The 25,618-nt window shown below is 51.2% G+C and overlaps 1 protein-coding gene across 3 annotated transcripts in view; it reads left to right on the forward strand.

Moving 5' to 3' along the window:
• Nucleotides 1-25,618, forward strand: part of P3H2 (prolyl 3-hydroxylase 2) — a 107,972-nt gene that overhangs the window by 74,246 nt on the left and 8,108 nt on the right. For all 3 annotated transcript variants that reach the window (XM_065557503.1, XM_065557506.1, XM_065557504.1), the window contains exons 2-13: nt 2,838-2,984; nt 4,542-4,731; nt 9,750-9,881; nt 11,932-12,074; nt 13,155-13,244; nt 14,596-14,636; nt 16,028-16,122; nt 22,204-22,331; nt 23,540-23,635; nt 23,726-23,876; nt 24,350-24,467; nt 25,152-25,227. In XM_065557503.1, the coding sequence (XP_065413575.1) occupies nt 2,838-2,984; nt 4,542-4,731; nt 9,750-9,881; nt 11,932-12,074; nt 13,155-13,244; nt 14,596-14,636; nt 16,028-16,122; nt 22,204-22,331; nt 23,540-23,635; nt 23,726-23,876; nt 24,350-24,467; nt 25,152-25,227 (1,407 nt within the window). The remainder of the gene's footprint in view (nt 1-2,837; nt 2,985-4,541; nt 4,732-9,749; nt 9,882-11,931; nt 12,075-13,154; nt 13,245-14,595; nt 14,637-16,027; nt 16,123-22,203; nt 22,332-23,539; nt 23,636-23,725; nt 23,877-24,349; nt 24,468-25,151; nt 25,228-25,618) is intronic.

Consider the following 25,618-nt stretch of genomic DNA (forward strand, 5'->3'; position numbering starts at 1 on the left):
TCAGCTGACTTGGCGTCGCGGGGCTCGGACTGCCGGGCTGCGGGTGTTTTATCCCTCTGGGTACGTCTACACTGCAATGTAAGCCCAGAGTTCAAACTCCGGTTCAACCCTAACCCCCCTTCCATCTACACATATATCACCTTAACCCAGGGCTCAGACCCAGAGTGTGGAGTTCGAGCCTAAATCGAGCTGGGGCCCAGGGTTCAAGCCCTATTGTTTTGTAGTGTAGACACAGCCCCACTGGACTTGTGCTCTAGGAAGCTGCCAAAACTATCCCATAGGCCAACTTTCTTTGTCCTCTGACCAGTCAAGTTAGATGGACCGTCAAGTTTCCCCACCCTCCACCACGAACCCAGGGCCTCGTTTTGGGAGCACGCTAGGAAGTCTGGGAAATGAGTGGCTGGACTTGGGGACACGTCTCTGATTCCCCAAGCTTGCTCGCTTGCTTTTTGTTCACGTGAAGTTATTTTCAGCGGCTTGCTGTACTTTTTAATTCCCGACTAGTTCTTACAGCGCTCAAGGAAATCCAATTCAGTAGCTGCTTCGGGCATTTTTGCCACTTGGAATTTCTGTTTGTGAGAGGAGACTCGAATGGCACTAGCCAGTTTGTTTGCTGCCAAAATATGTTCCCACTAAACATTTAGAAAAAGCTGCCTCAGAACAAAAATATACACCCTCCTTGAGCCTTGTATTTTCCCAAACCGCACTGAACCGTACATATAGTACAGGCGGAGGTGTCGCTGTGCCAGTTAAACAACTGGCCTCTCTTATGAACCCTGGCAGCCACCTCCAGTTTCCGAATGGGAACAGGTTTGCAGCAACTCAGCCTGGCCTGCTGAGTCCAGAGGAATTCTTCTGCTCCAGCTGCCACTTTTACCCAGTTCCAGGCCATGCCTGCTCAAAGCAGCATTAAACATAAACACGGGGCTTCTTTACAATGCTGTTCTGGTCACAACGTCCCGTGAACAAGCCCTCGCCAAAGCCAGGCGTCCTGAGCACGGCAGCCGTGCTAGGCAGACGACAGCTGTGTGTGCCATCTGGCCAGCTCTCGCCAAGCCCAGTTACCACTTAGAGCAGACGTTCTCAAACTGGGGGTCAGGACCCCTCAGGGGGTCGCGAGGTTATTACATGGGGGGGTCGCGAGCTGTCAGCCTCCCCCCCAAACCCCGTTTTGTCTCCAGCATTGATAATGGTGTTAAATATATTATAAAGTGTTTTTAATTTATAAGGGGGGGGTGGCACTCAGAGGCTTGCTGTGTGAAAGGGGTCACCAGGACAAAAGTTTGAGAGCCACTGACTTCGGGTATGTCTACACAGCAAAGAAAAGCTGACTCATGTGCGCGGGGCTCGGGCTGCGGGGCTGTTTCATTGCTGTCTGGACTCTGGATGATGGGAACTCCGCGAGCCGGAGTCAGCCACCCGCCGCTGTCCCATGGTAGCTAGTTACTGGGTAGACACGCCAGGTGCAAGCTGGTCCAGCTGTGTGCTGGGCAGACAACGTGCTGATGCAGGGCGTGCTACTTCGTTGTAACCTACGTCTTGAGCCAGAGCATAGACTAAGAAAGAAGGCAACAAATGTAAGGGCCCCCACGCCGATTATCTGGTCTGGGAATCTGAGCAGCAGACAGGACCAAGGCAAACAAACCAGTGTGGTTTACCGACAACCCACGGTGCTGTCCAAGTGGCACGCGGTTCGTGTTCGCAGCCCTACACCCTCAGTCATGCTGGGCTGTGACACTGTGAACTGGCCAACGTCCAGCACGGGCTCTTGTTCTCTTCCCGGGAGAGAACGACATCCTCTGGGAGCCGGCCAGGCTTTGTGGTCCCTCTGGCAGGAAGGCTGGCGTGCTGGGTCTCCGTCAAACCGTGGTAATCGAGAATGAACTTCCCACATGTGCACAAGCGTGGTTGGAATCTGCTTCCCGGTGCCGTACGCAGGCAGGAGGCATTTCAGGGAGATAACGTCCGATCATGGAGTCAGGGCTGTGCACCTGGGAAATCCCTCCTCCTAACTCACTTCTCCCGGGGTGCCTGAAAACCGCACAGCCGTGGCCTGGCAGCTGGGGTGCTGGGCCTGCTGCGTAGAACGCTTCTCGGACAATCACGCCGCTCCCAGTGCGGGGCTTCCGTGGGGATTCGGGTCAGAGAGTTGAGAGGGGTCTAGAACGGGAGGGGTGGCTGGTCTCTCTCTCTCTCTCATGTGGCCTCTCAAGCTTCCCCCGAGACCCTCCCAGATTTCTTCCACAAGTCCCCTAGGGTTTGCGTTCTGCGCCGTGTCGGGGGGACGTGGCGACGATGGTTTAGGCATAGCCAGTCTCAGCACCAGGCTGTGTATATTTACTGGCTCCAAGCAGCAGTTAGTGCCACTCTGTGCCTGCACCCACCTCTGAAGGAGCTGCTACCCCATAGCACACTTGGGGAAACCGAGTCACGGAGAAGCAAAGTGACTTGCCCAAGGTCACACAGGCAGGTGGGAACAGACTCCCAATCCCCTGACTGCCCTGCGCCAGGCTGGCTATGGCATTGAAATCACTTCCTTCGTTCTTCATGCTCAGTTTTTCCTTGATTTCGCTCATCACTCCATGTTTATCTCATTTGCTGCTGGCCCCTTCCCAATCCCTGCTTTCGGCCATTGATTCACCCTTAGCACAGACGAAATGGCAGGATTGCCTCCCTGTCTTCAGCAGCAGCTGGTGGGGTGGGCCCAGATACCCCCGGAATGCCGAGCAGTGGCAGGTGGCGAAGGAAATCTTGAGTGTGGCGCCTTCACCCGGAGGGCGGCTCTGGCTTGTCTTAGCAGGGCACTTACCAGCTGGCTGTTTCTTCCCTTGTTTTAGCTGAACCAGCTGGAGGAGGCAGCAAATGCAGCTCACACCTTCTTCATGGCAAACCCCGAGCACATGGAAATGCAGCAGGACCTTGAGAACTACAAAACCATGGCCGGGAAGGTCCGTCTGGTCGATCGAGAGGCCAAGCCGCACATGGTGAGTTTGGAGAGATGGTTTCCCACTCAGCTGAACAAGTATGTCAACCGTCAGCCAACTTGGGGACGAGTTTTGGGCCTGGAGGAAGGTAACACGGGGGGAGGGATAGCTCAGTGGTTTGAGCATTGGCCTGCTAAACCCAGGGTTGTGAGTTCAATCCTCGAGGGGGCCACTAGGGATCTGGGGCAAAATCAGTACTTGGTCCTGCTAGTGAAGGCAGGGGGCTGGATTCGATGACCTTTCAAGGCCCCTTCCAGTTCTAGGAGATGGGATATCTCCATTCATTTACAATTTACTGGCCAAGCTCTGTTGGACGGTGTTTACAATGCTGTGACGTGAGCTCTAGCAGGCTAGCATGAGAATATCGGCGTGCGAGCCTTCTGCCATGTCTGTGAGGCAGCGTTTGTCAATTTCCACCCCGTAGCATCTGCCTGGCTGCGCCGTTACTCTGTGCATGGCCGAGAGGTAACTAACCACAGTGTTTCTGGTTTACGTCAGTAAGCATAGACCTGGCGGCATGTTCATTTTGCATTCATTTATACTTCCCTACGGGCGTCTGTGCACCTGTATTTTCACTGTATTCCAGCCATATGCATTTAGCCAGGGCACTTATTCACCCACCTGTTTTATCCAGGTACATCCAAGGTGATGCATCAAATGTGAAATTCTGAGGGCTAAGCCCTGGCTGGCAGTGGACATGCCAGTGTTCCCTGGTTGTGAAGGTTCCACTGGGAAAGCAAATCTGTCAGAATTCCCTTTTCTTTTCCGATGTGTGTCCTCTCGGCACTGACTGCACATCCTCAGTTACACGTGTCCCCTGTTGTATGCCTGGTGACCCAACGCTCCAGCCTGTCCTCTCCTTAGAGGAGCTGCTGACCCACGCGCTGACTGCTCTCGGTATCAGCAAGGGCCTGGTTTGGCGGACGGCTCAGTAAAGGGCAGGCTTTGCACACGTTTTGTAAATGGGTCTCACGCATTGACATGGGGCCGGATTCTGCAGACCGCCTGAAATGCACCCTGCACAGGATGGTCTGAGTGAGAGAGGAGTGACAAAGGGGTATTTAAGCCATCTTCATTCCCTGCCTCCTCCAGCCCCGGGCCTGATCCAGAGCACAGATGTGTCTCTTTTCCCAGCCGTGCCACCAGTGCCAATGCTGGGCGAGGTACCGGTGTTAAGTCAGGTCCACGAGCATGATCCAGCGCTCATTGAAGCCCATGGAAAAACTCCCATGGACTCCGTAAGGTCTTGGATATGGCCACGTGTTATCTAGTGGTGCCCAGCCGGTTAAGCCAGCTTTGCAACTGCTTTATGAAGCAACCAAAATGAACCCCAAAACTGGGCTCATCGCAGTCACTGGCTAATGATTTCGTAGAGCTCGGGAGAATGTACACCTAGGAGGTTCATTAAGCAAACATCACCGTTCATTCAGCATAATGTGCAGCTCGACAGGATTCTCTTTTAGACCAGTGTGCCCCACGGGCACTGATTTAGTCCCAGTGTTACAACACCTCCCATGCTTCCCGGCTCCCTAATGAGCCTGCCGGGCTTCTTTGCAGGAGAACTACAGCGCAGGGGTGAAGCACTATGACCAAGAAGAGTACGCGCTGGCCATCGAGTCCTTGGAGCGAGCGCTGCAGGGCTACTACACCGCGGATGTGGAGTGCCGGGTCATGTGCGAGGGGCCTCAGCGGTTCGAGGAGTACGAGTATTTGGAGTATAAAGCTGACCTCTATGAAGCAATTGCAGGTGAGGTCTCTAACCAGTCCCCAAGTCCCCTTGAGGCACAGGACGTCTATGTGCCTTGGCTCTGGGGGGTTTTCAACTAGAAACTTTTGCACCTTTGCTGAATTTGGCAAAACAGCTTCCCTTCAATAACCGGCAGCGCTGAACTGTGAAGCCAGCGGGGACCCAGGGACTCCTCCTTTTAATCCGGAATCGGAAACAATCTCCTTCAGTGGGCCTGGGGCTGACGTTCAGAGATGCTGAGCCCCTGCAATTTTCATTGATTACAGTTGGTGGTGTGGGTGCTCAGCACGTCTGGAAATCAGGTCCTCCGCCTCTCTGCCTCCGTTTTCCCCTCTGCCGAATGGGGACATTAACGTCGGCCTGACCAGCGTGCTGCGTGCCGTGCACTAGCTAGCTGTGTGGAAAGTGTTCTGAAGATGCTACGGGGTCTAGAACGATGCGCGTAAGGACACAGGACTGAAGGAGCCTCCTGGGTCATAGCTAGGGCCCTACCAAATTCACGGTCCGTTTTGGTCCATTTCATGGTCATGCGATTTTAAAAATCGTCAAAGTCATGATCTCAGCTATTTGAATCTGAAATTTCACGGTGTTGTAATTGTAGGGATCCTGACCCACAGTTGTGCACTTGCTGACCTGCAGGGCCCTCTGGCATGCTCCAAAGTCAGACATGCAGGGGCCTGGACTTGGGAGCAACGCGGCCCCTGTGTCAGGATAATGTGTTCACAACCCAGTGAATGATAACCGCTAGACTCTGCCCTTCTGTCGCTCTTTCCAGCGGAGGGAGCTAAAAGCACTGTGCAAATGTTGCATAGCACCCCGGGGAGAGGAATTACCCCCCTGTTTATAAAGAGAGGAAAACGGGGGCACAGAGAGGAAGCAGCTTGCCTGTGATCAATCAGCGAGTCATTGGCAGAGTCAAGACTGGAACACAAAACTCCTGGACCCCAGTCCTGTACTTTCACCCACATGGCCATCCTACCTTCCATCTGCCTAGACTGCCTGAGCTGGGGAGGGCTACACAGCTGGGTCCCGGGACAGGCAGGCATGATAAATAGGCCCAGCACATCTCATCCCTTGTTTTCATCCGGGAGGGAGGGATTTTGTCAGGTCATATTCTGAACAGCTCATTGTCTGAAGAGGCTGGGGACACTGACAAAAAAATAGGACAGATGCTAAAATAATGGGGAAACAGCAAAGAATTACTAGAGATTAGAAACCCGGGCAGGGAATTGAACACTGCCGCTATACTGTCCTTTGATTTGCATGTGTGGTCCTGAGCAAGGCAGGGTTAAGTGGGAACTCTCTCTCCATAAACTGGATTGCCTGTAATTAGCAGTAAGGGAAAGCCCGGTTGGCTTCAGAAGTCCTATATCTGCAGTTGGCCTGTCAGCTCTGAGAGCTGATGCACGGTCTTTGGGGGATTGTTTTTCGTCTGCTACTAGGGAAAATATTTCCATTCAAATGCAGATTAGTTTTTATTTGTGTCAAAACTCATTTGCTAGCACAAAGCTGAGAGCCCAACTCAGACCAATGAGACAGGAACCAATTAGTAAAGCAAGAGGGAAGACTTTGTCCGATGATTTATCGATCGATCAGTTTTGGAACAAGACAGCAGATTGCTTTTAATATATTTAGTCATGCAAGAAAAAAAGAGAAGTTTTCAAAGGCCGGATCCGCAGGTAGATTTCATACCTGTATGTCAGTTAGGGATGTCATTTCCCTCTTCCCCCCAATATAGATATACCGGTATGTACCCTAGTGTAGATATAGTTATATTGCCGTAAAGGTGTCTTCTTCTGCAATATCTTATTCCCCTTCCCCTACAAGAATAGAATGGGGGGAGGGATAGCTCAGTGGTTTGAGCATTGGCCTGCTAAACCCAGGGTTGTGAGTTCAATCCTTGAGGGGGCCATTTAGGAATCTGGGGCAAAATCAGTACTTGGTCCTGCTAGTGAAGGCAGGGGGCTGGACTCGATGACCTTTCAAGGTCCCTTCCAGTTCTAGGAGATAGGATATCTCCATTAATTTAAAATAAGCTATCCCAGGGTAACTGTGTCCATACTAGGAGGTGTGTAGTGCTTTAACTATACCAACATGGTTAAATCTACACCAATATAGTAAAAGTCCCACTTTTGTGTGTGGATAAGCCCTAAGACTCTCCGCATGATAGGCTAATACCGCTCTGCCATCCATCCTCTCCGGTTACCTATACCAAACCCTGGGCATCCATGCATGAGACCAGGAAAATCTGCTGCTCCTCCTCCCCCTGAAGCATGCTCCCAGAGACCAGCACTGCTGAGGTCCCACCTCCTTTCCAAACAGAGGGTTCTTTGCTGAGAGTCCCAAGGAGACAGCCCTAGCGTCAGTCAGCTTTGATCAGCCTCCTTTGGGGAGATCATTCGGCAAAGCTGCAGGTGGGACTCATTCCCAGTGGGAAAAAGTCACGCTGGTTTAGTGCATGTATGTTGTGCTTGCTGCGCTCGGTGGCTTTACGCTCTGATGGCAATGTGTGCGGGGGTGTCGTCTGGGCAATTGTCAGAGCAGCAACCGAGTCAGGTCGTGCCGGGAGGAAGAGGAGCGTTGCCGTGGCATTAGTGAAGGGTGCCACACCCGGTGCTCTGGAAAGTAAAGCCCGGAGCAGATAAAGTGTGGGCAGTGCAACCTCCCTCCACCCGCGCCCTGTCACTGTTTCTCACAATGGACGCAGAGGGACCTCATCTAGGCTGCGAAGATTCTTCCGTGTCCGTAGCCCATTCAGTCGTTGGCCTTGCTACTTACTGGGACCAGTGGTGCGAATGGTTTGTGTGATGCTGTCCATTGGGAACTTGGGAAAGACCAAGAAACTCACTTCCCAGAGGCCACTGAACAGCCATCATATGAGAGAGGTTTTCAGTTCTCACTTAGATTTAACTCCATGGCCAGGAGGTGAAAGAGTTTACAGCCCGTTACCAAGTCCCAGAGCCATCCAGCCACCCACAGAAACCGGCTTGACTGGAGCAGCTAGGCAAAATAATGTAGACTCCTGTTGCTGTTACTTGTCTTCCTACATAGGACTGAGAGTGATACACTACAGGATGTCAAGTATCTTGACATCTGACTTGCATCTGAAGAAGTGAGGTTCTTACCCACGAAAGCTTATGCTCCCAGTACTTCTGTTAGTCTCAAAGGTGCCACAGGACCCTCTGTTGCTTACTACAGGATGTCTTACTCCATAATTTACTGACAGGTCTCTGGTTCCCAGACTCACTATATTTAGTGGAAAGAAGGAATTCTGATGCTATTGAGAAAACAGTTTTAAGTTTCTCCAAAACAGTGTTTCATTTCCTATCCTGAGCTATTTTGTAGTGCTGCTGTGGGCTGTTGACGATGCAGAGATGGCTGCATTTCAATGGTGGGTAATGATTCCTGCACTATAGCCTGTAAAATTTGGAAGGACGCTTTGAGAGCATTGAGGGGAAGCACTATATGTCAGTGATGATTGATATTAGGATCTGCTGCCAACCTTCAGATCTAGGATGCTCCCGATAGATTTAAAGTTTAGCTTCCCCCTCCCCCACTCTCTGAGTGTGTATGGAAAATCAAATGTCCACTCACGCTAACAGTTCTTTGAATCCCCAGAGCAAAACGGGGACTGTTTTGAGTTTCCACTTGATTTCAATGCAAATTCCGAAAGCCGGCGTTCTGGCAGCTTGGGGGAGCGCTCTGGTAGCGGAGCGCATGTTTTATTTCAAACCCATGTTTGTTCCTTAAAGATTTTAATTGTATGCAGAGACACAGCAAGCAAAGTCAATTTGTAAGTACATTGCAGAAAAGGTCCCGAAGTGGAATCAGATGTCCGCTTTGGCTTATAAATGCTACAGCTGACACAGCACATGTACTGTATGCTTTCACTAATTAGAAATCTTGTTTATGGCAGATGCTTGCTAGTCCGTTAAATTAACCGGAGAAATTTGTCGTCTTTAAGAAGCGATGAACAGAGGTCGTCTGCCGATAGCATTTCCCCCTTTAATATTAGCAGTCCACATTCCGGCCAGTTTAGCTGGAGTGTTCGCACTGAACTTCCCAACCTGACTTCAGCAGTATTGTCACTCAGCTGACACATTCGGACACATACCAGAATGTCACTCAGCCGGTATGTGCCCCCTGTTGTGCATTATGCTGTTGCAATAGACAAAGGATCAAAAATCCAGTTCTTAGAGTCTTTTGAAAGAGTTCTCCAACAGGAGTATATTTCGTTGTCAAGGGATGAAATTGAACACAGGAAATTATAGGCTGCCCATCAGCCAGAACTTTCTAATAGATCCTGTTACTTTGTAGATTAGTCTCCAGAAGGAAGCAGTGGAAACCTTGTTGCAAGACGCATTTAAAAACAGATTGAACAAACCACTGGAAAATATGCAGTAGGGAGCAATCTTACCCTATTCCTCACCCGATGGGCTAGATGACTTCATAAGTCTTTCACATCTCAAGTTCCTTTGATCTCTTTCTTGGTGTCCCTCAACTTCGTTTTGACCCTCAGAGTCCGACAACTTCAGTTAATTCCCATTGCAAAGATCTCTCAAGAGGCCTAGTGTACGTCGAGGTAGCTTTGCTGTGGCTTTAGACAGAAATCGTAGCTTTTCCAGTACAGTCTCGCCTCACCACGTGTGCAAAATTAACATCCTTGGAAATGGACATGGAGTAAAACATCAGACACCTGCATCCAAGTTGTGTCTGCAGCGTATGTGCTTGCAAGATGCTCAATACCCGAGTTTAGTTACGGGTCCTGTTAGAAAGGAACATGGCAGAAGTCCCAGATATTGGGCATGGACAATGTGTTCCTGTAACTTGCTGAGCACCCTTATGTCCCACTGGCTTCTCCGGATATACTCGGCAGCTTACAGGATGGGGGCCCCTGTGTCTTTGATCTACTTGTGACATGAAAGTTGGTCTCCATAAACCCAGCTGAGCTCGTCTCTCAAGAGCTGATCATCAGCCTTCCGAGCACAGACATTGTCATGTCTCTCTTTCCCTTGCAGATCACTACATGCAGATCCTGGTGTGTCAACATGAGTGTGTCCGAGAACTTGCCACCCGTCCCGGGCGTTTATCACCCATCGAGAACTACCTTCCCCTCCATTACGACTACTTGCAGTTTGCCTATTACAGAGGTAAAGCTAGGCTTCTCCATTTCTAGCAGCTCTTGCTTGGTTTTGTTACTCTTGGGTTAGTGGAGACTGTTTTATTTGGGGATTTAAATATTCTCCTCTAGGGGTGTGCCATCCCAACATAATGGCACTGGGTAGTTTATGAAAGGAGACTCAAAGAGCTTGGCTTGTTTAGCCTAACCAAATGAAGGCAGAAGGGAGATCTGATTGTTCTCGATAAATACATCAGAGGGATATATATCAGGGACGGAGAGGATTTATTTAAGTTAAGTGCCAATGTGGGCACAAGAACAAATGGAGATAAACTGCCCATCAACAAGTTTAGGCTCAAAATTAGACAAAGGTTTCTAACCATCAGAGGAGTGAAGTTCTGGAATAGCCTCCCAAGGGGAGCAGTGGGAGCAAAAAAAACCCTAACTGGCTTCAAGACTCAGGTTGATAAGTTTATGGAGGGGATGGTATGATGAGACTGCCTAATGGCATGTGGCCCATTGGCGACTGCCAGTAACAAAAATACTCAACTGCTGGAGATGGGACAGTAGATGGGGCAGTCTCTGAGTTACTGCAGAGAATTCTTTCCCAGGTATCTGCCTGATGGGTCTTGCCCACATGTTCAGGGTCTAACCAATCGCCATATTTGGGGTCTGGAAAGAATTTTTCCCCTGGTCAGATTGGCAGAGACCCTCGGGGTGGTTTCACCTTCCTCTGCAGCCTGGGGTGTGGGTCACTTGCAGGTTTAAACTAGTGCAAATGGTGGATTCTCTGAAACTTGAAGTCTTTAAACCATGACTTGTGCACTTCAGTGTCTCAGCCAGAGGTTGGGGTCTATTTCAGGAGTGGGTGAGGTTCTGTGGGCTACATTGTGGAGGAGGTCAGACTAGAATAGATCATCACGATGGTCCCATCTGACATTAGGCTGAGAGCATGAGAACCAGAAAATAAATCCGGTTAGAAACAGAGAGTGGAAAAGCCCTGTCTAGTGTTACTCTCCAAGCTGAATGAAGTGCAAAGAGTGAAGGGCCAGATTTTTGAAGGTATTTAGATGCCTAAATAGGCACTGGGTAGGGGAGTTAGATGCCAACGCGCTGTTGAAAATCCCACTATGGGCTTATCTGTGTCTTTAGGCCCCTAAATAAGCTTTAAAAAGTCTGGCTCTAAGTGCTTGTCTAAAAAACAGCATTCCCAGACTCATTTGCTCACAACCAACCACCACAAACTCCTGAGATTGGCTTAACAATCACGAGATTCTTTTTTTAATGATACATTTTGGGATCTTTTCATTGGCTTTCTGGTTTTGAGCCTTTGGAGTTCATGTTTGTGAGCTTTTCACTGCAACCACTAGGGCTATAAACTTCTCTTTTAACGAATGGTGAACTGAGAATCTCGTGTAGTAACCTAAATAAACACCAAAGATTGCGAGAGTCGCATGAAACCGCAAGCATTGGCAAGACCATAAAAGTAATGACTTGTGCTTATTGTCGATAGTAAAACAACATGTAGGATAAGACAATGGTCTGTTTGTTTATTAAAAGCACCCACAATTACAGTGTCCTAGAGAGGAATATACTAAGAGCCCGAGAAGGGGAAAATAAGCAAATGTGGCAATACAACATGAGAATCATAAATCATACTTAAAACTGGAAGGTTGCTCATTTCTCATATTCACTGAATTCCATCCCCCTTATTTTCTCTCGGGGATTGGGGTCTGCTGCTGATTCCGGGCTTCTGTCCTAGCTCTGTCCCTGATTTGCTGGGTGGCCTCGGAAAAGTCACACAACTTTTCTGTGCCTCAGTTTCCCTCTATGTAAAATTGAGAGTATAAGACAGAGCTATTGCAGAAGGCTGTGGTGGAGCTGATACATAAATGTCTGTCATGAGCCTGGGGACCATCGGGTGAAAGTCTGTCTGAGTGAAAAGTCTCATCATTCCGTCTCTGGCTGGCTTCTTTCTTACCTCTGCTCCTAGTGCGCTGCAATGCACCTGTCACACCTGAGTCCCCTGGATGCCAGGTAATCCCCATGCCGTCCCCAACCTCTGCTCTGCTCCCTTGCAGTTGGCGAGTACGTGAAAGCCCTGGAGTGTGCCAAGTCCTACCTCCTGTTCCACCCGGACGATGAAGCTGTCTTGGAGAACGCGGATTATTACAAGAGCCTTTTGGAAGAGACTATGGACCCGGAGACCATCAAACCCAGAAAGGTGAGTATAAATGTATTGAAATGACCCTGCCCGGCACCACAACTGAAGCGTTGTTTGGAAGTAGCTCAATCGATGCAGTAATTTGGCAATCTCCTCGTACCGTCCCCGATTCTGAGGAAAGGTTAAAGGATTAAGGGCCAGGTGGTTCTCTCGGTCACGTGGGTGTAAATCAGGATTAATGCCAGTGGCTGATGTGACAGTTTTTAGCCAAATGACAGCCAAGCAGGGCGGATGTGATGCCCATGTATGTGTATGGCCCAAGGAGGGAGAGGGATTGTTTAGGAGGACAGGAGTAGGAGCAGTGTGATGAAATAGGGTGAGGAGCACCAGGAGAACGCCAGACATTGACGGCTGTTAGTCAGCTGGGGAAGTGGTGAAAGCCAGTCTTATCGCTTGAGTCATTTAAAGCTAGACTGGGCAAAGCACTCCAAACTGTTCTGCAGGGAACAGCTTTGCAGTAGGTGGGGTGGGGACTAGCCTTGGGTCAGATGACGAAACAGGACTTAGTGAGTCACCACTGGAGGAAATGTCTTTGTAGCGATAATTTTCCCGTCGTGGGTACCTTTCCCATGCTGGAGAATGTTCCCGTCACAGCCCTGAGAGATGTGTCATCCTGACAGAGCTGGATGTATCTTAGATGCTTATCTGGCTCCGATTTCCCTAGTGCCTCACAATGGGTAAGGAATTTATCCTCACAACAGCCCTGTGCAGTAGGGCAGGGCTGTTATACCCGCGTGCCGAGGGGAAGGAGGGGGACAGAGAACCTGAGACCTGGTCTACACCTAAAATTTAGGTTGACCTAGCTCCTTTGCTTAGGGGTATGAAAAATTCACACCCCTGCGAGACATGGTTCAGCCGACCTAAACCCCAGTGTAGATGCCGTTTGGTCGATGGAAGAATTCTTCCTCGGTACTGCCTCTCGGCAGCTCCTACAGCAACGGAAAACCCCTTCCATCACTGCAGCAAGTGTCTGCACTTGTAGCCTCAGTGCTTCGCCCGAGGTCACGCAGGAATCCTGAATCGGAGACTTATGCCCTGACCAGCCTAACGCTTCCTTCTCCCTTCCCTCGGCTGTTGCAGGAAGCTGCCAAGTTTCTGAGGCGTCATAAGCTGGAATCTGACCTCTTGCAGATGGGAGCAACTGGCCTGGGATTCGTATACACTGAGCCGGTAACGACATGTAGCTCTTCCTGGCCATTACAGTTTGTTAGTTCCAAACTTTGCCGCTTGGTTTCGGTCCGGTTTTCTGTCCCCATTAGCAAGGCCAAGCGTGTGAGGTGAGGGGTACGGTATGTCTCAGAGCGGTCTATCAATGGCCGTTTAAGTCCAGAAGAATTTATTAGCCTGACAAGCCATATAGGTGTTACCAGTGTGTAAAAGAGACGGACCTCACCTGTTAGACCCCCATCACTGTAGTAGGTGGCTGTCTCACATTCTTTAATATGGGCCCCTTTTCAATCTAGTTTTTTGTGACCCTCGTGTGGTTTTGTCATCCATGAAGCACTCAATTAATGAATTAAACCTCCCAGCATTCTTGTCTACTGGGAAGTCATGTTAGCCATGTTTTGCTATTGGGGAAACTGAGGCAGGCACAGAGCGGCAAAGTAACTTGCCCAAGGGCACAAGGGAAGGCTGTGGCAGAGCAGAGAATTGAACGTGGACCCCAGGCCAGTGTGTTAGCCATTGGAACATCCTTTGTAAGCAGCTGAAGTAATGGATTTGCAGATTAGAGAACATCCTGAATGCCACTGGACTGCGACAGTGCTCCAAAGCCATGCACCCATGACTCTACCCATGTGGAAGTGCCGAGTGAAATATGCACTTGGATTCTTCGCTCCTTTCCCTTCTGCCTCAGCCTTTCTTCGGGAGAACCAATGCCATGGCTGTTACCTGGACTTTGTGCCATTTGCTGACACTGTGACCTGTGCACCTTTCCCTAACGCATGAGGGCAGAATGGTCCTGATAGAGATAGGAGGATCTGGACCCTCTCACAGTCTGGAGAAGTTTGAATGTGGAGGTAGACTTCATAGCGTGGCTTGTCTCTGTAATACCTGGACTCTGAACACAGCTCGACTTGGGGAATACTCAAGTTCAGAACCAAAGACATCTTGGCCCCATCTCTAGGGTGTTGTGGAGTATGTCAGAGCTGCTAACATCATCTGGTTTGTTGCTTGCCCTTCCTGCAGAGATCAGCAAGATGCGACACAAGCACCACTGCATGTGTTTTGGCATAGCTGGATGGAGAAAAGCGTGTGTGTGTGTGTGTGTGTGTGTGTGTGTGTGTGTGTGTAAGAGAGAGAGACCACTACAGTCCATGGAGAAGGTCACAGAAAGGGTGTGTAAACGTGCTCCCTGGGACATGCCAGCACAGACATCACCTGCACATTCCCAGGAACCCGTTTTTTCTACATTCCCATCTCCAGTGTTTAAAAACTGAAACGTTTTGTTTTTCCTCCCGAATTGTTTTCGTGAGTCACTTTGGTTCCGTGTAAAGAACCCGACCCCCCTCTCTCATTGCAGAGTTACTGGAGCAGCTCCGGCGCCCGTCAGGACGAGCACAGGTAAGTCACTGATCAAAGGCACAACCTTGTTTTCTGAATTTAGGGTTACGCAGGAATCAACACCGGGTTTTAAAAGGGACGCTGCTGTGATCGAGAGAACAGTCTGTTTGCTGAAGAGAGCTGGAGCGGTACCTGGTGTTTCCTGTCCTGAACTCCAAATGTCCCAGCAAGCACAATAACTCCGCAGAAACGATGGGTCCCTTTTCAATCTAGTTACAGACCTTTCTGTAGCACCCATCGTGGTTTGTGTCTCGCAAACATTAATGAATTAAACCTCCCAGCACCCTTATCTAGTAGGGAAATGGTGTCAGCCAGGTTTTACTGATGGGGAAACTGAGGCACAGAGTGCCCAAGTGACTTGACCAAGGCTACCCAACCAGCCAAGAGCTAGAACCCAGATCTCCTGAGCCCTAGTGCTGTGTGTGAGTGCGGAGAACATTCTGCTCTTAGAACACACGGTTCTGAGACGCTCTCATCTCATTCAACGGCCTAGTACCTCACCTCCGTGCACCATGCTGGGCCGTGGGCTCCGGACTCCTTCAGAGGAGAGAGCACCACCTGTGGAAGCACTCATAGCCTTCCTGCAGCACGTAGGTGTTCCTGGGAGGTCTCTGCCATAAGGATGGACCTAGTGCGTTTAGCTTGTGAGACCTGACGGGCTCAGAGAGCACAGAGCAGGGGTGGGGCTGCACATGTGTCTCTGCAGTGCCTCTGGGTCACAGATAAACTCCATGGGTGAGGCATTGTGGCATGCACAGCTACTGCCCATAAACCTAAGGAACCTGCTCTGGGGAGCTTCAGTCTCTTTGGTGTGAATATGACATCTTTCAAAAGCACAGAATACTACCCCAAAGGTTTGGGTTTGTTTGGTTTTTTTTTAAAAAGGCAGTTCACGTGGATTGTGACCCATCACCCCAGTGGCAATCCCGTGGTTGGTTAGGAGCTGTGCTGTTATAGGACAGCACTATTAAGCATGTCTGCCATGCTGTTCTTTTCCTCAAGTGCTAGTTTCTGGTGGTACCGGTTTAGACGTGTTCCCAAACGTTTTGCGGGCCATTGGTTCCAACCTGGTCAAGACCATGCAACCAGCATACAAACACTGAGGCCAATGTTTTCAAAAGTGACTCGTGATTTTAGGGGCCCAGACACTGTAAAGAGGTCCAATTTTCAGCAAGTGCAGGACCTTGCCCTGCCAAAAAAATTCAGGTCTCTTTTTTTGAAGGTGTCTCAGGTTGGGCTCCCAAAATGCCTACACTGTATTGAACATCGCCACCTTTCCTTTCCAATGTATTTCTTGTCCTGATCTTCTGACGGCTGCAAAAAAAGCAGCGTTCCCAGAATCTGAAACCACTGAAACCTCGTGGCTTTTCCTCTTCTCTCCTGCTCCTCAGAGTCCCCTCGGGTGTTAACAGTGAGCCGGCAGACGGTCCCGCCCTGTCTGTAGGAAAGAAACCTGCGCCCAAAATGGATCGAGAGCTGCGGGAGGGTAAGTCTGTGCAAGGGATCTCCACCCAAACCAGAGGCTTTCTGGGAGCAATGAAGACACGTGTTCTGTCCATAGAGGGGATGAAGCCACCAAGTCACATCCGGGTGTCCGCTGTGGGAGTTGCAGTTCTGTTTGTTACAACTCGGTGTGACTTTGCCAAAGTGAGGGACTTAATGATGCCCTATAAATAGGGCCTAACTCTCCACGCTGCTGAGCATTCTCCACTGAGCTCAGAATTGGGAGATGGTAGACTGGATTCGGTGCGGCTCGGAAGTGGCCGTTCCCGGGTTGTGATTTATACTGACCCTGTGCACTCTATACCCGTAGTGCTCTGGGGTGCCTTTCACCTTCCAAACGTGGTCCGGCCATTAATCCTCACACTATACCCCGGGAGGGGAGTATTTCCCTGTCGCCCAAAGTCGCACATTGAGTGACGGTGAAGCGTTAGACTTTTGGGGAATTCCTAGCCCCCACCCCATTGCTAGTAGTCCTAGGCCTAGCCTCCGACTCCAGTAAGCACTGCTGACTTGTTCTCCTTGCTCGCAATTTCATAGCTTGGCTTGGTTCAAGTTATTTCCTTCTAACGCCTGGTAGGCACATTTTTCTGCCAGTTTTCAGCTGGTTCAGTAATTGTTTCCCAGCCAGAGAGAATAGCCACCAACTATAATACTAACAGTTGAGCTTTTCCCTAGGATGATTTTGAAATCAGGCAAGCTCTTGCCAAACTCCAAAGCCATTCCTTCGCTACAAGGCAGCCTGACAGCAAGCCAGCCATAGCAGATCTCCTGTCTCCACGGCTGAGCCGGCTCCACCTTGCTTGGGCGGGAGAGAAAAATCACGTCAAATATGAGGACCTTTGCTCTGCTCTTTGGATGGGGGAAGGGAGGGTTCTGCCCTGTGGCTGTCACTGTAACCAGATCTTGCAATGCTTCCTGGGTAATCCTGACCATTGCTCCCTTTGGAAATCATGGTCAGCAGCGGCAGTCAAAAACGATGCAGAGCATGAATAACACGGTGTGACCAACACTGGGGGAAACTAACATTTGCACTTGCCAGGGCCACATCAGCTACTTGTTCAGATCATCAGCGGCTGTGCCCAGTTTGCGTGCAACGAAGCACATCACGGCCACCGTCATCTTTAATATCAAGGCACAACTCTCAGCAGCAACAAACACTCCCTCCTGAGTTGAGTGGCCCCGCAGTCTTGGACCACGCTGCATGTCCCTCCGGGGGTTTGTTTTTTCTTTCTTTAATTTTTTGTGGGAAATTTTCACTTCAGCTGAAATTCTCCAAGTTTTCAGTAAAAAAAACCACACACCAAAACTAAAAAACTTTCAGTTTCTGTCTCCCCCCACCTTTTAATTTCCTTTTTATTTTCCCTGTTTCCAGTGAAAAAAGAGGAGAAGAAAAAGGGGGCATAAGGAAAAAGGATTGTTTTTTGTTTGTAAAAAATCTGAAAAATCACTCTCTGAAAAATGGGTTTTATTTTTCATTCCTTTCAGAGATTTGCCCATAAAACCTTTTGTGACAGACTCTGTCCAGGCCACATTTGGGACCTGATTCTTTCCTATCCTGGCTTTGCATAGGCATCATTTCATTGAGCTCAGTGGACTTGCTGCAGATTCCCACGTGTGTCATTTAGATCAGAATTTGCCCCCCTGGGTGTCTAGATTTAGCCCAAGAAAATGCCAGTGATCTTGTTGCCCTGTTCCATTCCAGCTTGTGTTGACGCACGTACTGCCTTAGATATCGGAGCCCCTCTTTTCATGAGCATATAAAGTCTCGGGACGCACTGGAGGCCAAACAAATCATTAGCACCGTCACTATGTGTGTGTGTGATGTTAGGTTTCCCCTTGATCCCGCTGCAGTTGTAACCACAGGCCCGGAAAGCTGGAGGATCCAAGTACATACCGAAGGTGTGATACAAGGATGCAGTGTTCGCACTACAGCTCCCAAGGCGGCTGCTGCAAGTTGGCTGGGTCAGCTCAGTGCAAACCGGCTGTAAGGAACCAAAACACATTTGCAAGGCCTTCTGTTCCTTCAGGCTTTTTTGTTCTTTGATCTCGACCCACACTGGGCTCCTCTCTGCCAGGATAAACATCCCAATGTTGCAGGGTCCGCCCTGGCGGACGCCAAAGCCAGCCAGCGCATCACGAGCCTCTCCAGAAAATACTGCGCTTGAGGATGGGCTCCCAGAGCACCTGGAGGAAAGGGACGGCAGTTTCAGCTTCTCCGCACACCAAGCCACCTCCTGCCATCCTCGCGTCAGCCCTGGCCACATGGAACAGGCACTCGGGATGCAAAGACCACATTTGTTTTGAGCTAAGGGTTCACCTGGCTTTGAAGTTACAGGCAAACCTTGATTCACTCAAATTCAGGTTTAACCAAAGATTGGTTGTGTCCTCTGAGCCTGGAGAGGGCACGAAGCAGAGCAGGGAAGGGATGAGGATTGCCGAAGTTAGCCGAACTCCCAGCGTTAGCATTATTCCAGAAGCTGCTGGTTTCATTGCCTGTGGGGTGTGTGCAGGGTTTCTCCAGTCCTGAACATGACGTGGAGCTGCATTGCTGCAAAGCGTAGGGGCTCCACAGGGCTAGAGCTGCTGGGCTTTGCAGGAATGGAGCTGCTGGTTCTCCAAACAGCTGATCCTCAGAAGGTTTTGGTGTCTCCTCAGGATTTGAGTACTTGGGTTTGGCCTGCAAACTCTGATGCCAAACTCCTTTGGGTTGGCCGCCCCCGTTTGTGCACAAAGCTGGCCAGAGGATTGATTCAGAATGAATCTCGCAGCACATGTGAGCTGTCAGAACGAATACGGCGTCTTTTTTATTTTTGGCTGCAAATGATCTGTTGTAACCGTAACATACAGTTGGCGTCATTCGTGGCTTTCCCCAGCGGATGGCTGGAATTACAAAAATATCGCCAAAAATGAAAAGCCTCCCAAAGGGACAACCATTAGAGCTCCATTCCTGAATGGCGTAGGGTGGGGATTAGTAATAGGCTCTGTTCCTAATCCCTTGATCTTTTCACTGCTTGGGACCGTTGGTCTGACTCCCCGCTGATTTGTGGTCAGTGGATCTGGCCCCAGATCTTGTTCGCTTTACTCCCAGAAGGAGTCCTGTTAGCTTCCACTGGATTGTTCGCTTGGGTGAAGCAAACAGAATTGAGCCCTCGGTCAGCTGTTTGGTGGCTTACATGGGCCTGTCTGGGAAATCTCATAACCACTGGGATGCCCGGAGTTAGATGAGATGAGGATGACAAGGACAGATCGCTTTCAGCACTGTGTCTGCTGGTCCTGGTTACATTCAGAGGACTGCAAGTCAGAACTCCTGGGTTCCATTCACAGCTGCATGGGGCCAGTTAACCCCTTTGGGCCTGCGTTTGCCCATCCTCTAAGTAGAGATGCTGCTGCTTCCCAGTGAGAGGCTCGGTGGATGTCTGTAAAGTGTTTGGAGACCTCCACGTGAACAGTGCAAGGCCAGGGCAAATCCTTCCGTTTTGTAAAGACAGTCTAGCCGTGAGCAACGCCCTAGCACTTCCCCGTTTGCACGGGAGAGCTCACCAGCACCGTGCATGCTGAGACCCGGCACAGCGCAGGTGCCAGGTAGATCAACACCTACAAACAGAAGGAAAATGAAGTTTCATGTTTGCGACGTAGCAGTCACCCTCCTTTCCCTGGCGGGGGCGTGCAGCACGTCCATGTCAGCTTGCTGGATATTTGTGGTTCACTTTTTAACAACTCCATCCTGGTTATTGAAGTTGATCTTCTGCCAGCAATGGGGAGCTACTGAAAGCAAATCCAGAAGGAAGCAGGAACAAAAACTTCCTTAGAGGTGCCCAATGTATTGTGTATGTATAAGAGACTAACCTGATCCAGGAAGTTCAGAGCCCAATCGGCTAGTGCCCCGAGTGTGTGAGGTTTGGATCCAGGACTCGCTTTCTGATACGTGCGTGTTTATAATAAATATTATCATCAAGCGACAGAACGGACTGTGAGGGATGCTCCCTGTCCAAGAAACCTAAATCTTCTTTGCAGATCATTCCTCAGCGAGCGATGGGATCTCGACTCACTATCGTGTCTCCTCCGTTGGCCTGGGGCCCTTCCAAACCAGCAATGTGCTGCAGTTGACAAAGAAAGGAGGATTTAATAGAAATGCTCCATCGTGCCACATTTCGAGAGAAGTGCTGCTTTTCATTGAAGCTTTCCAACAGCAGTTCTGTTTCCCGTGGCGCCGAAACATTTCACCCCCCCACCCCCACCCCCAGAGAAACATCTGGTTAAGGATTTAGTTTTCGAAACACACAGACTTTGTTTTCATTGTCTTGTTTTTCTGTTTGGATGAGGGCGGCCTCATCCCGTGTCCGTGCGCAGGAGAGCGAGCGTGTGAGCCAAATAGCTAATCACTTCCCCACTCCCTGCAAGGTACGTGTCCGATTCACCAAATGCCTCGTATTTATGTGTAATACCCTAGCTCCTAGGAGCTAGGCGCTGTACAAACCCAGGACAAAAAAACCTGTCCTGACCCCAATCTGCAGTATGGAATGCTGGCCCAAGGCAGACTTGTGCCAAGTGAAGACGGCATTATCTCCATGCTATCGGGACAATACATTGCCTGGTAGATTTCAAGAGGACCTCAAAACCAACCCAAGATATTACCCATTGTGAACAGATATGAATTGATTATGTAAAATCCTTCCTCAAAAAAGGGGTCTTGGCTGGAATCTCCAGGGAATACCACAGGAAACCACTGTGTCTGTCCCCATGCCCAGCAAAACAAGCGATGTCTCTTCAGCTGGTGTTTGACAGCTTTCCTGTAGCCAAAGCATACCGCATCTTGGACGGCTGCCGCGCCAGGACACCGGGATGAAGTTTGGCTGGCCTGAAATAACTTTGGTGCCCCTATGAGCTTGCAGGCCCGGAAAATGGGGTCTGCCCCAGAGCATGATGGGAGAGGGAGGTGCAGGCCTGCCTTCATAGAGCGAATCTAGCCAGGGGCTCTTCTAGCAATAGATAAACTAGGCAGCAGATCTGGCTCCTCTGTCAGGACAATTTGAGCGGCCTTGTGACCCTGCGGGCCAGGTTGCAATGCTGCTCACTGCAATTTGGCCCGGCCGCCTCTCTGGCGTGATGGAAGGGCGGCCAGGCCGAATCGGCTGCTGTAGGCCTACGAGGAGGGGGCAGAACATTGGTGTTCGAGCTGCCTGTGATGGCAGCAGTCCTTCCCAGGGCCTTTAGGAATGACCCCTCCAGTAATGGGGCCTTAGGACTAGGAATGATTTGTGATGAGCTAGCCCCTGGAGGCCCCGTTTGGGAAGCCAGGCCCTTTCGTGCGAGCTGCTCCGCACGCATCGTGAGACCGTCCCTGCGCCAAGGAGCTTAGAACGTAGAAAACGAGAGACAAGAGAAGGGTTCAGCAAACTGGAGGGGGGAGGCTACTGGGAGCAGCACAATGGAGTGGTCCCCAGCGGCACAGAACTGCCACTTCCACAGCTTCCTGGTCTCCCAGGAGCCCTGCGTGGGGTGGGGTGGGGTGGGGGGCAGATCCGCTCCATGACCGCAGATTGGCCCTCAATGAAAGCTCCTGTCAGCAGCATTAGGCAGGAGTAATGCAGCTCGCTCCCAGCAGCCACAGAGGTAAAAGAAGACCGAAAAAATGCTGACGACGATTCCAGGGGCTGGTGCCTCGAGCCAAATACAAAAAGGCTCGTACAGAACGAATGCAGTGGAAATTTAGGGTCGACTTAAAATAGGAATTGGGTCTATCGGTTGCTCTGCAAAAAAGCCAGTTCGCTGGTGTCCGGGGCCCCGCTGCGTCTCTGTGCAGCGTTTTAGAGTCTGGCCCGTGCGTTGCCAAAGAGCCTGATGAGAAAGTGGGAATCTCTGGCACTCTCGCAGTGAGTGGATTTCACCTCTGTGTCTTTGTTATTGACCCCAGGCCAGATCCTGCTCTCTGTTACACGGCTGTGAAGCCAGGCCTCTGGAACGCCACAAGGGTGATCTCAGCTGGCCTGGTGCCTCCGTGTGACTGACAAGCCAGTGAAGAGGTGTCGTGTTCAGGGTTGTTTTGTATCTGTCTTTCTGTTAGGCGGGTCTCTGCTCTACAGCGACGTGCAGTTCATCTATAACTCCCAGCAGCTGAACGGCACGCAGCGAGTGCTACTGGATAACGTCATCTCGGAGGAGGAGTGCCAGGAGCTGCGCAGAGTGGCCAATGTGAGCATCTGAGATGCCGGGGAGGGGGGCTGCTGGGTGGAAGGGCAGGGACGGGGGGCTTGCTGGTTGCAGAGGAGCCACGTGGGCAGAGGGTCTGGGCCGGGGGAGTCATGTGCAGAGGGTGTAATTGTCTGGTTTTGCCTAACTGCACAAGGCCCCCAGCAAACACGAAGAACGTGTCTCCAATTCCAGCCTCCCACACGCACGTAACCGCTAACGAGGTCTCTGGGAGTTGCGTGGGTGTATCCAGGGTCAGAGGTTGGCTTCTGCAGCAAAACGGTGTGATCCATGCACTAGGGGAGCATATCAAAGGGCCGTCTGCAGTCCTCTCCAGCCCCACTGCCGGCCCATGCTGCAGCGCTGATAGACACCAGCTCGGGATCTGGCCCACTGTGTTTGCCAGTTACATAAGAAGACCCGGTTAGGGAATAGCCCACCCCAAATAATCCCTTTGCCTGGGTTCCAGGTAGCCCCTGAAGTGAGTTGAATCATCTCATTCGTGTTTCCCCGAGGGGTGCCGTTTGTTTACTTTTTGCATTTCACTCAGAGGGGACAGTGATAGCAGCGGGCCATTTTCGCTAGCTCTCTATCATTTTCTCCCGGTTTCTCTCTGCACACAGGGCCGTAAGCTTTGAGTTCAACAAGACTTAGGTGGGGAGCCTGGAATCCCACAGCAGATATTTTCATTTTAAAAAAACTGGATGACATTTAAGGAAAGTTCATGAGTGGCGAGGATAATTTTCCATTTTGCTTCTTTAGCAAAATTTGAGCTGTGTTCTCGAACAATACTACCCAGCTTGTACATAGTGCTTTCAACCCAGAGATCTCCAAGGACTTTGCAGAGGAGATAAGGATCATTATCCCCATTTTAGAGCGGGGGAAACTGAGGCACCGTGGTGGAGCGGCTTGCCCGAAAGCAAAGTTGTAGCTGAGCTAAAAACACAGCCTTGCACTCCTGAATCTCTCTGGGTTGTCACAGAGCCATGGCGGCTCAATTGTCATCTCAACCAGTAACGGTGTTGCAATCGGCCCTTAGCCATTGACGGTGACCAAAGCAGAAGGGAACTCACCTAATTCCGTCAGTATTTCTTATTGGTGAGGGTTAGATATTTTGGGGGGGCAGAGCAGGATAAACCGGATTTGGGGGTTTCTGCTCAGGATAACCAATGTCCCTGCCCTCTGACCTCTGCTCATGTCTTTTCTTCCAGGGGATCATGCTGGCTGGAGATGGCTATCGTGGGAAAAGCTCACCCCACACCCCCAACGAGAAGTTTGAAGGGGCCACCGTCCTCAAAGCTCTCAAGGTGCGATTTGCCCCTCTCTCCGGGGCTCGGGGGGTGCTCTGCCCCCCTCTGGGCAACCGGTGCTCACTCTGGTATGTGCTTGCCCTGCAGTTCGGCTACGAGGGGCGCGTCCCGCTCAAGAGTGCCCGCCTGTTCTACGACGTCAGCGAGAAGGCCCGCAGGATTGTGGAGTCCTACTTCCGGCTGAACTCCACCCTCTACTTCTCCTACACGCACATGGTGTGCCGCACCGCCCTGCCGGGTAAGGGGGGCAGGGGCCGGCCTGGCGGCTCAGTGCTAACGAAACAGTCCGGAGGGAGGGAACGGCACTGTTTGTACTGTCTCCTGCCTCAGAGATGCCTCGCCCACGTCCTCCCTGGAGGAAGCCACCTGCAGGGGTCATGAGTTTGTTCGTTCTTTCGTTCTTCATCTCTCGTCTGCCTCTCCTCCTTCCCCTCTCTGTCTCAGTGCCCCCTGCTTGCTCTCAGTCACCCCAGATTGGCATGTCTGTTCCATCTGACCCACGGTGTTTCCCGCCTTGCTGCGGTGGGCGCAAGGCAGATGTCAGTTCTTCGTCTCTGGGCTCCCCGTAGTCCCCCTCTTCGCCCGCGGTCTTTGCATTTTTGCTGGCAGCGAGACCCCTCCCAAGTGCAAAGGCCACTGTGGGGAGCTGAGCTCGGAGACCCTGTCCCACTCATCTCACCTCTTCCTCTCCCCCCGCATGGTACTGCCTAGGCCAGCAGGAGAAAAGGAACGACCTGAGCCATCCCATCCATGCCGACAACTGCCTGCTGGATCCCGAGGCCAGCGAGTGCTGGAAGGAGCCCCCGGCCTACACCTTCCGGGATTACAGGTAGGAACGCGGGGCTGAGAGGCCGTGTGCCAGATGCAGGTGCCAGGCCAGGGGAAACAGAGCGGGCATGTTCCTCGCTGGGCACCAGGTCGGTGGGGCGTGACCACGAGAGCCCACTTTGGCGCCGATGCCTGGTAAAGGTCGGCCGCCCTAGAGCAGGTAGATCCCAGCCAGCGATGGGCTGAGGAGGCAGGCTCCGGATCCATGGTACGGTCGTGGTTTTAGGAGGAATTGGGGCCAAGGTCCAGGCAGCGGTTGGCTGCGGCAGCCCCATGGTATTCTAGGCTGTTTCACCCACCTCGCAAGGCTGGCCAGTCTGGGGAGATGGTCAGCACATCCATGCCAGGAAGGACGGAGGTGCGTCCCTGCTGGGCTTAGATACAACCCAGAGGGGAGATTACCCACCCCCACCCCATCTCCATCCCCCACATACCTACCCCTGCTAGCACCCACAGGACAGGCGGGACTCGAACCCCTGAAATCCTGTGGGCCCAGCCACGTCCCATTGACGTCAGTGGGAGCCTTTCCCTGGCAGGCGGAGTGGGGCCTGGGAGAGTGGTGAGCATTCTTCTTCCCACTGGCCCACAGGCAAATCCTGTGTTTGTTAATGTCCACTGTGAGCCCCTCCCCTCCCGCCCGGGGCGGCCAGCCAACCTCACCGGGGTCTTGTCGTTCTTCCCCCAGCGCCCTGCTGTACATGAACACGGATTTTGAAGGCGGGGAGTTTATATTCACGGAGATGGATGCCAAAACTGTTACTGTGAGTAAACTGCCTTGGCTGGCAAAGCCGATGTCAGTGGGTTGGCTGAGGAGATCCATGTTGTTTTCCTTCCTTCCTAGTTCCTCCAGAGTGCCAGGTTTTGTACTAGAGGAGAGGAGGCCCCATGGGAGTTCCTGAACCGGAGGCTGGTCCCGCCTATCTTGTCTCACAAGTGTCCAACACTATGAACTGCCCACGGTGTGTGGGACTTTGGTCCAACTCCTCAAAAGTATTTAGGAGTTCGGCACCTGAATACCCTTTTGAGGGATTGGGCCCTTAGAGTTCTTGTTCCCTACACTTAACGCTGAGCAGTGCCGTAAACAGAGCTGGTCTACTGCTTTTTCCCATCGGCCAACGTTTGATGGCAGAGGAGTTAGACGAAATGCACGGT

This window comes from Chrysemys picta, chromosome 9, assembly GCF_011386835.1.
Source record: "Chrysemys picta bellii isolate R12L10 chromosome 9, ASM1138683v2, whole genome shotgun sequence".
NCBI classification, from domain to species: domain Eukaryota; kingdom Metazoa; phylum Chordata; order Testudines; family Emydidae; genus Chrysemys; species Chrysemys picta.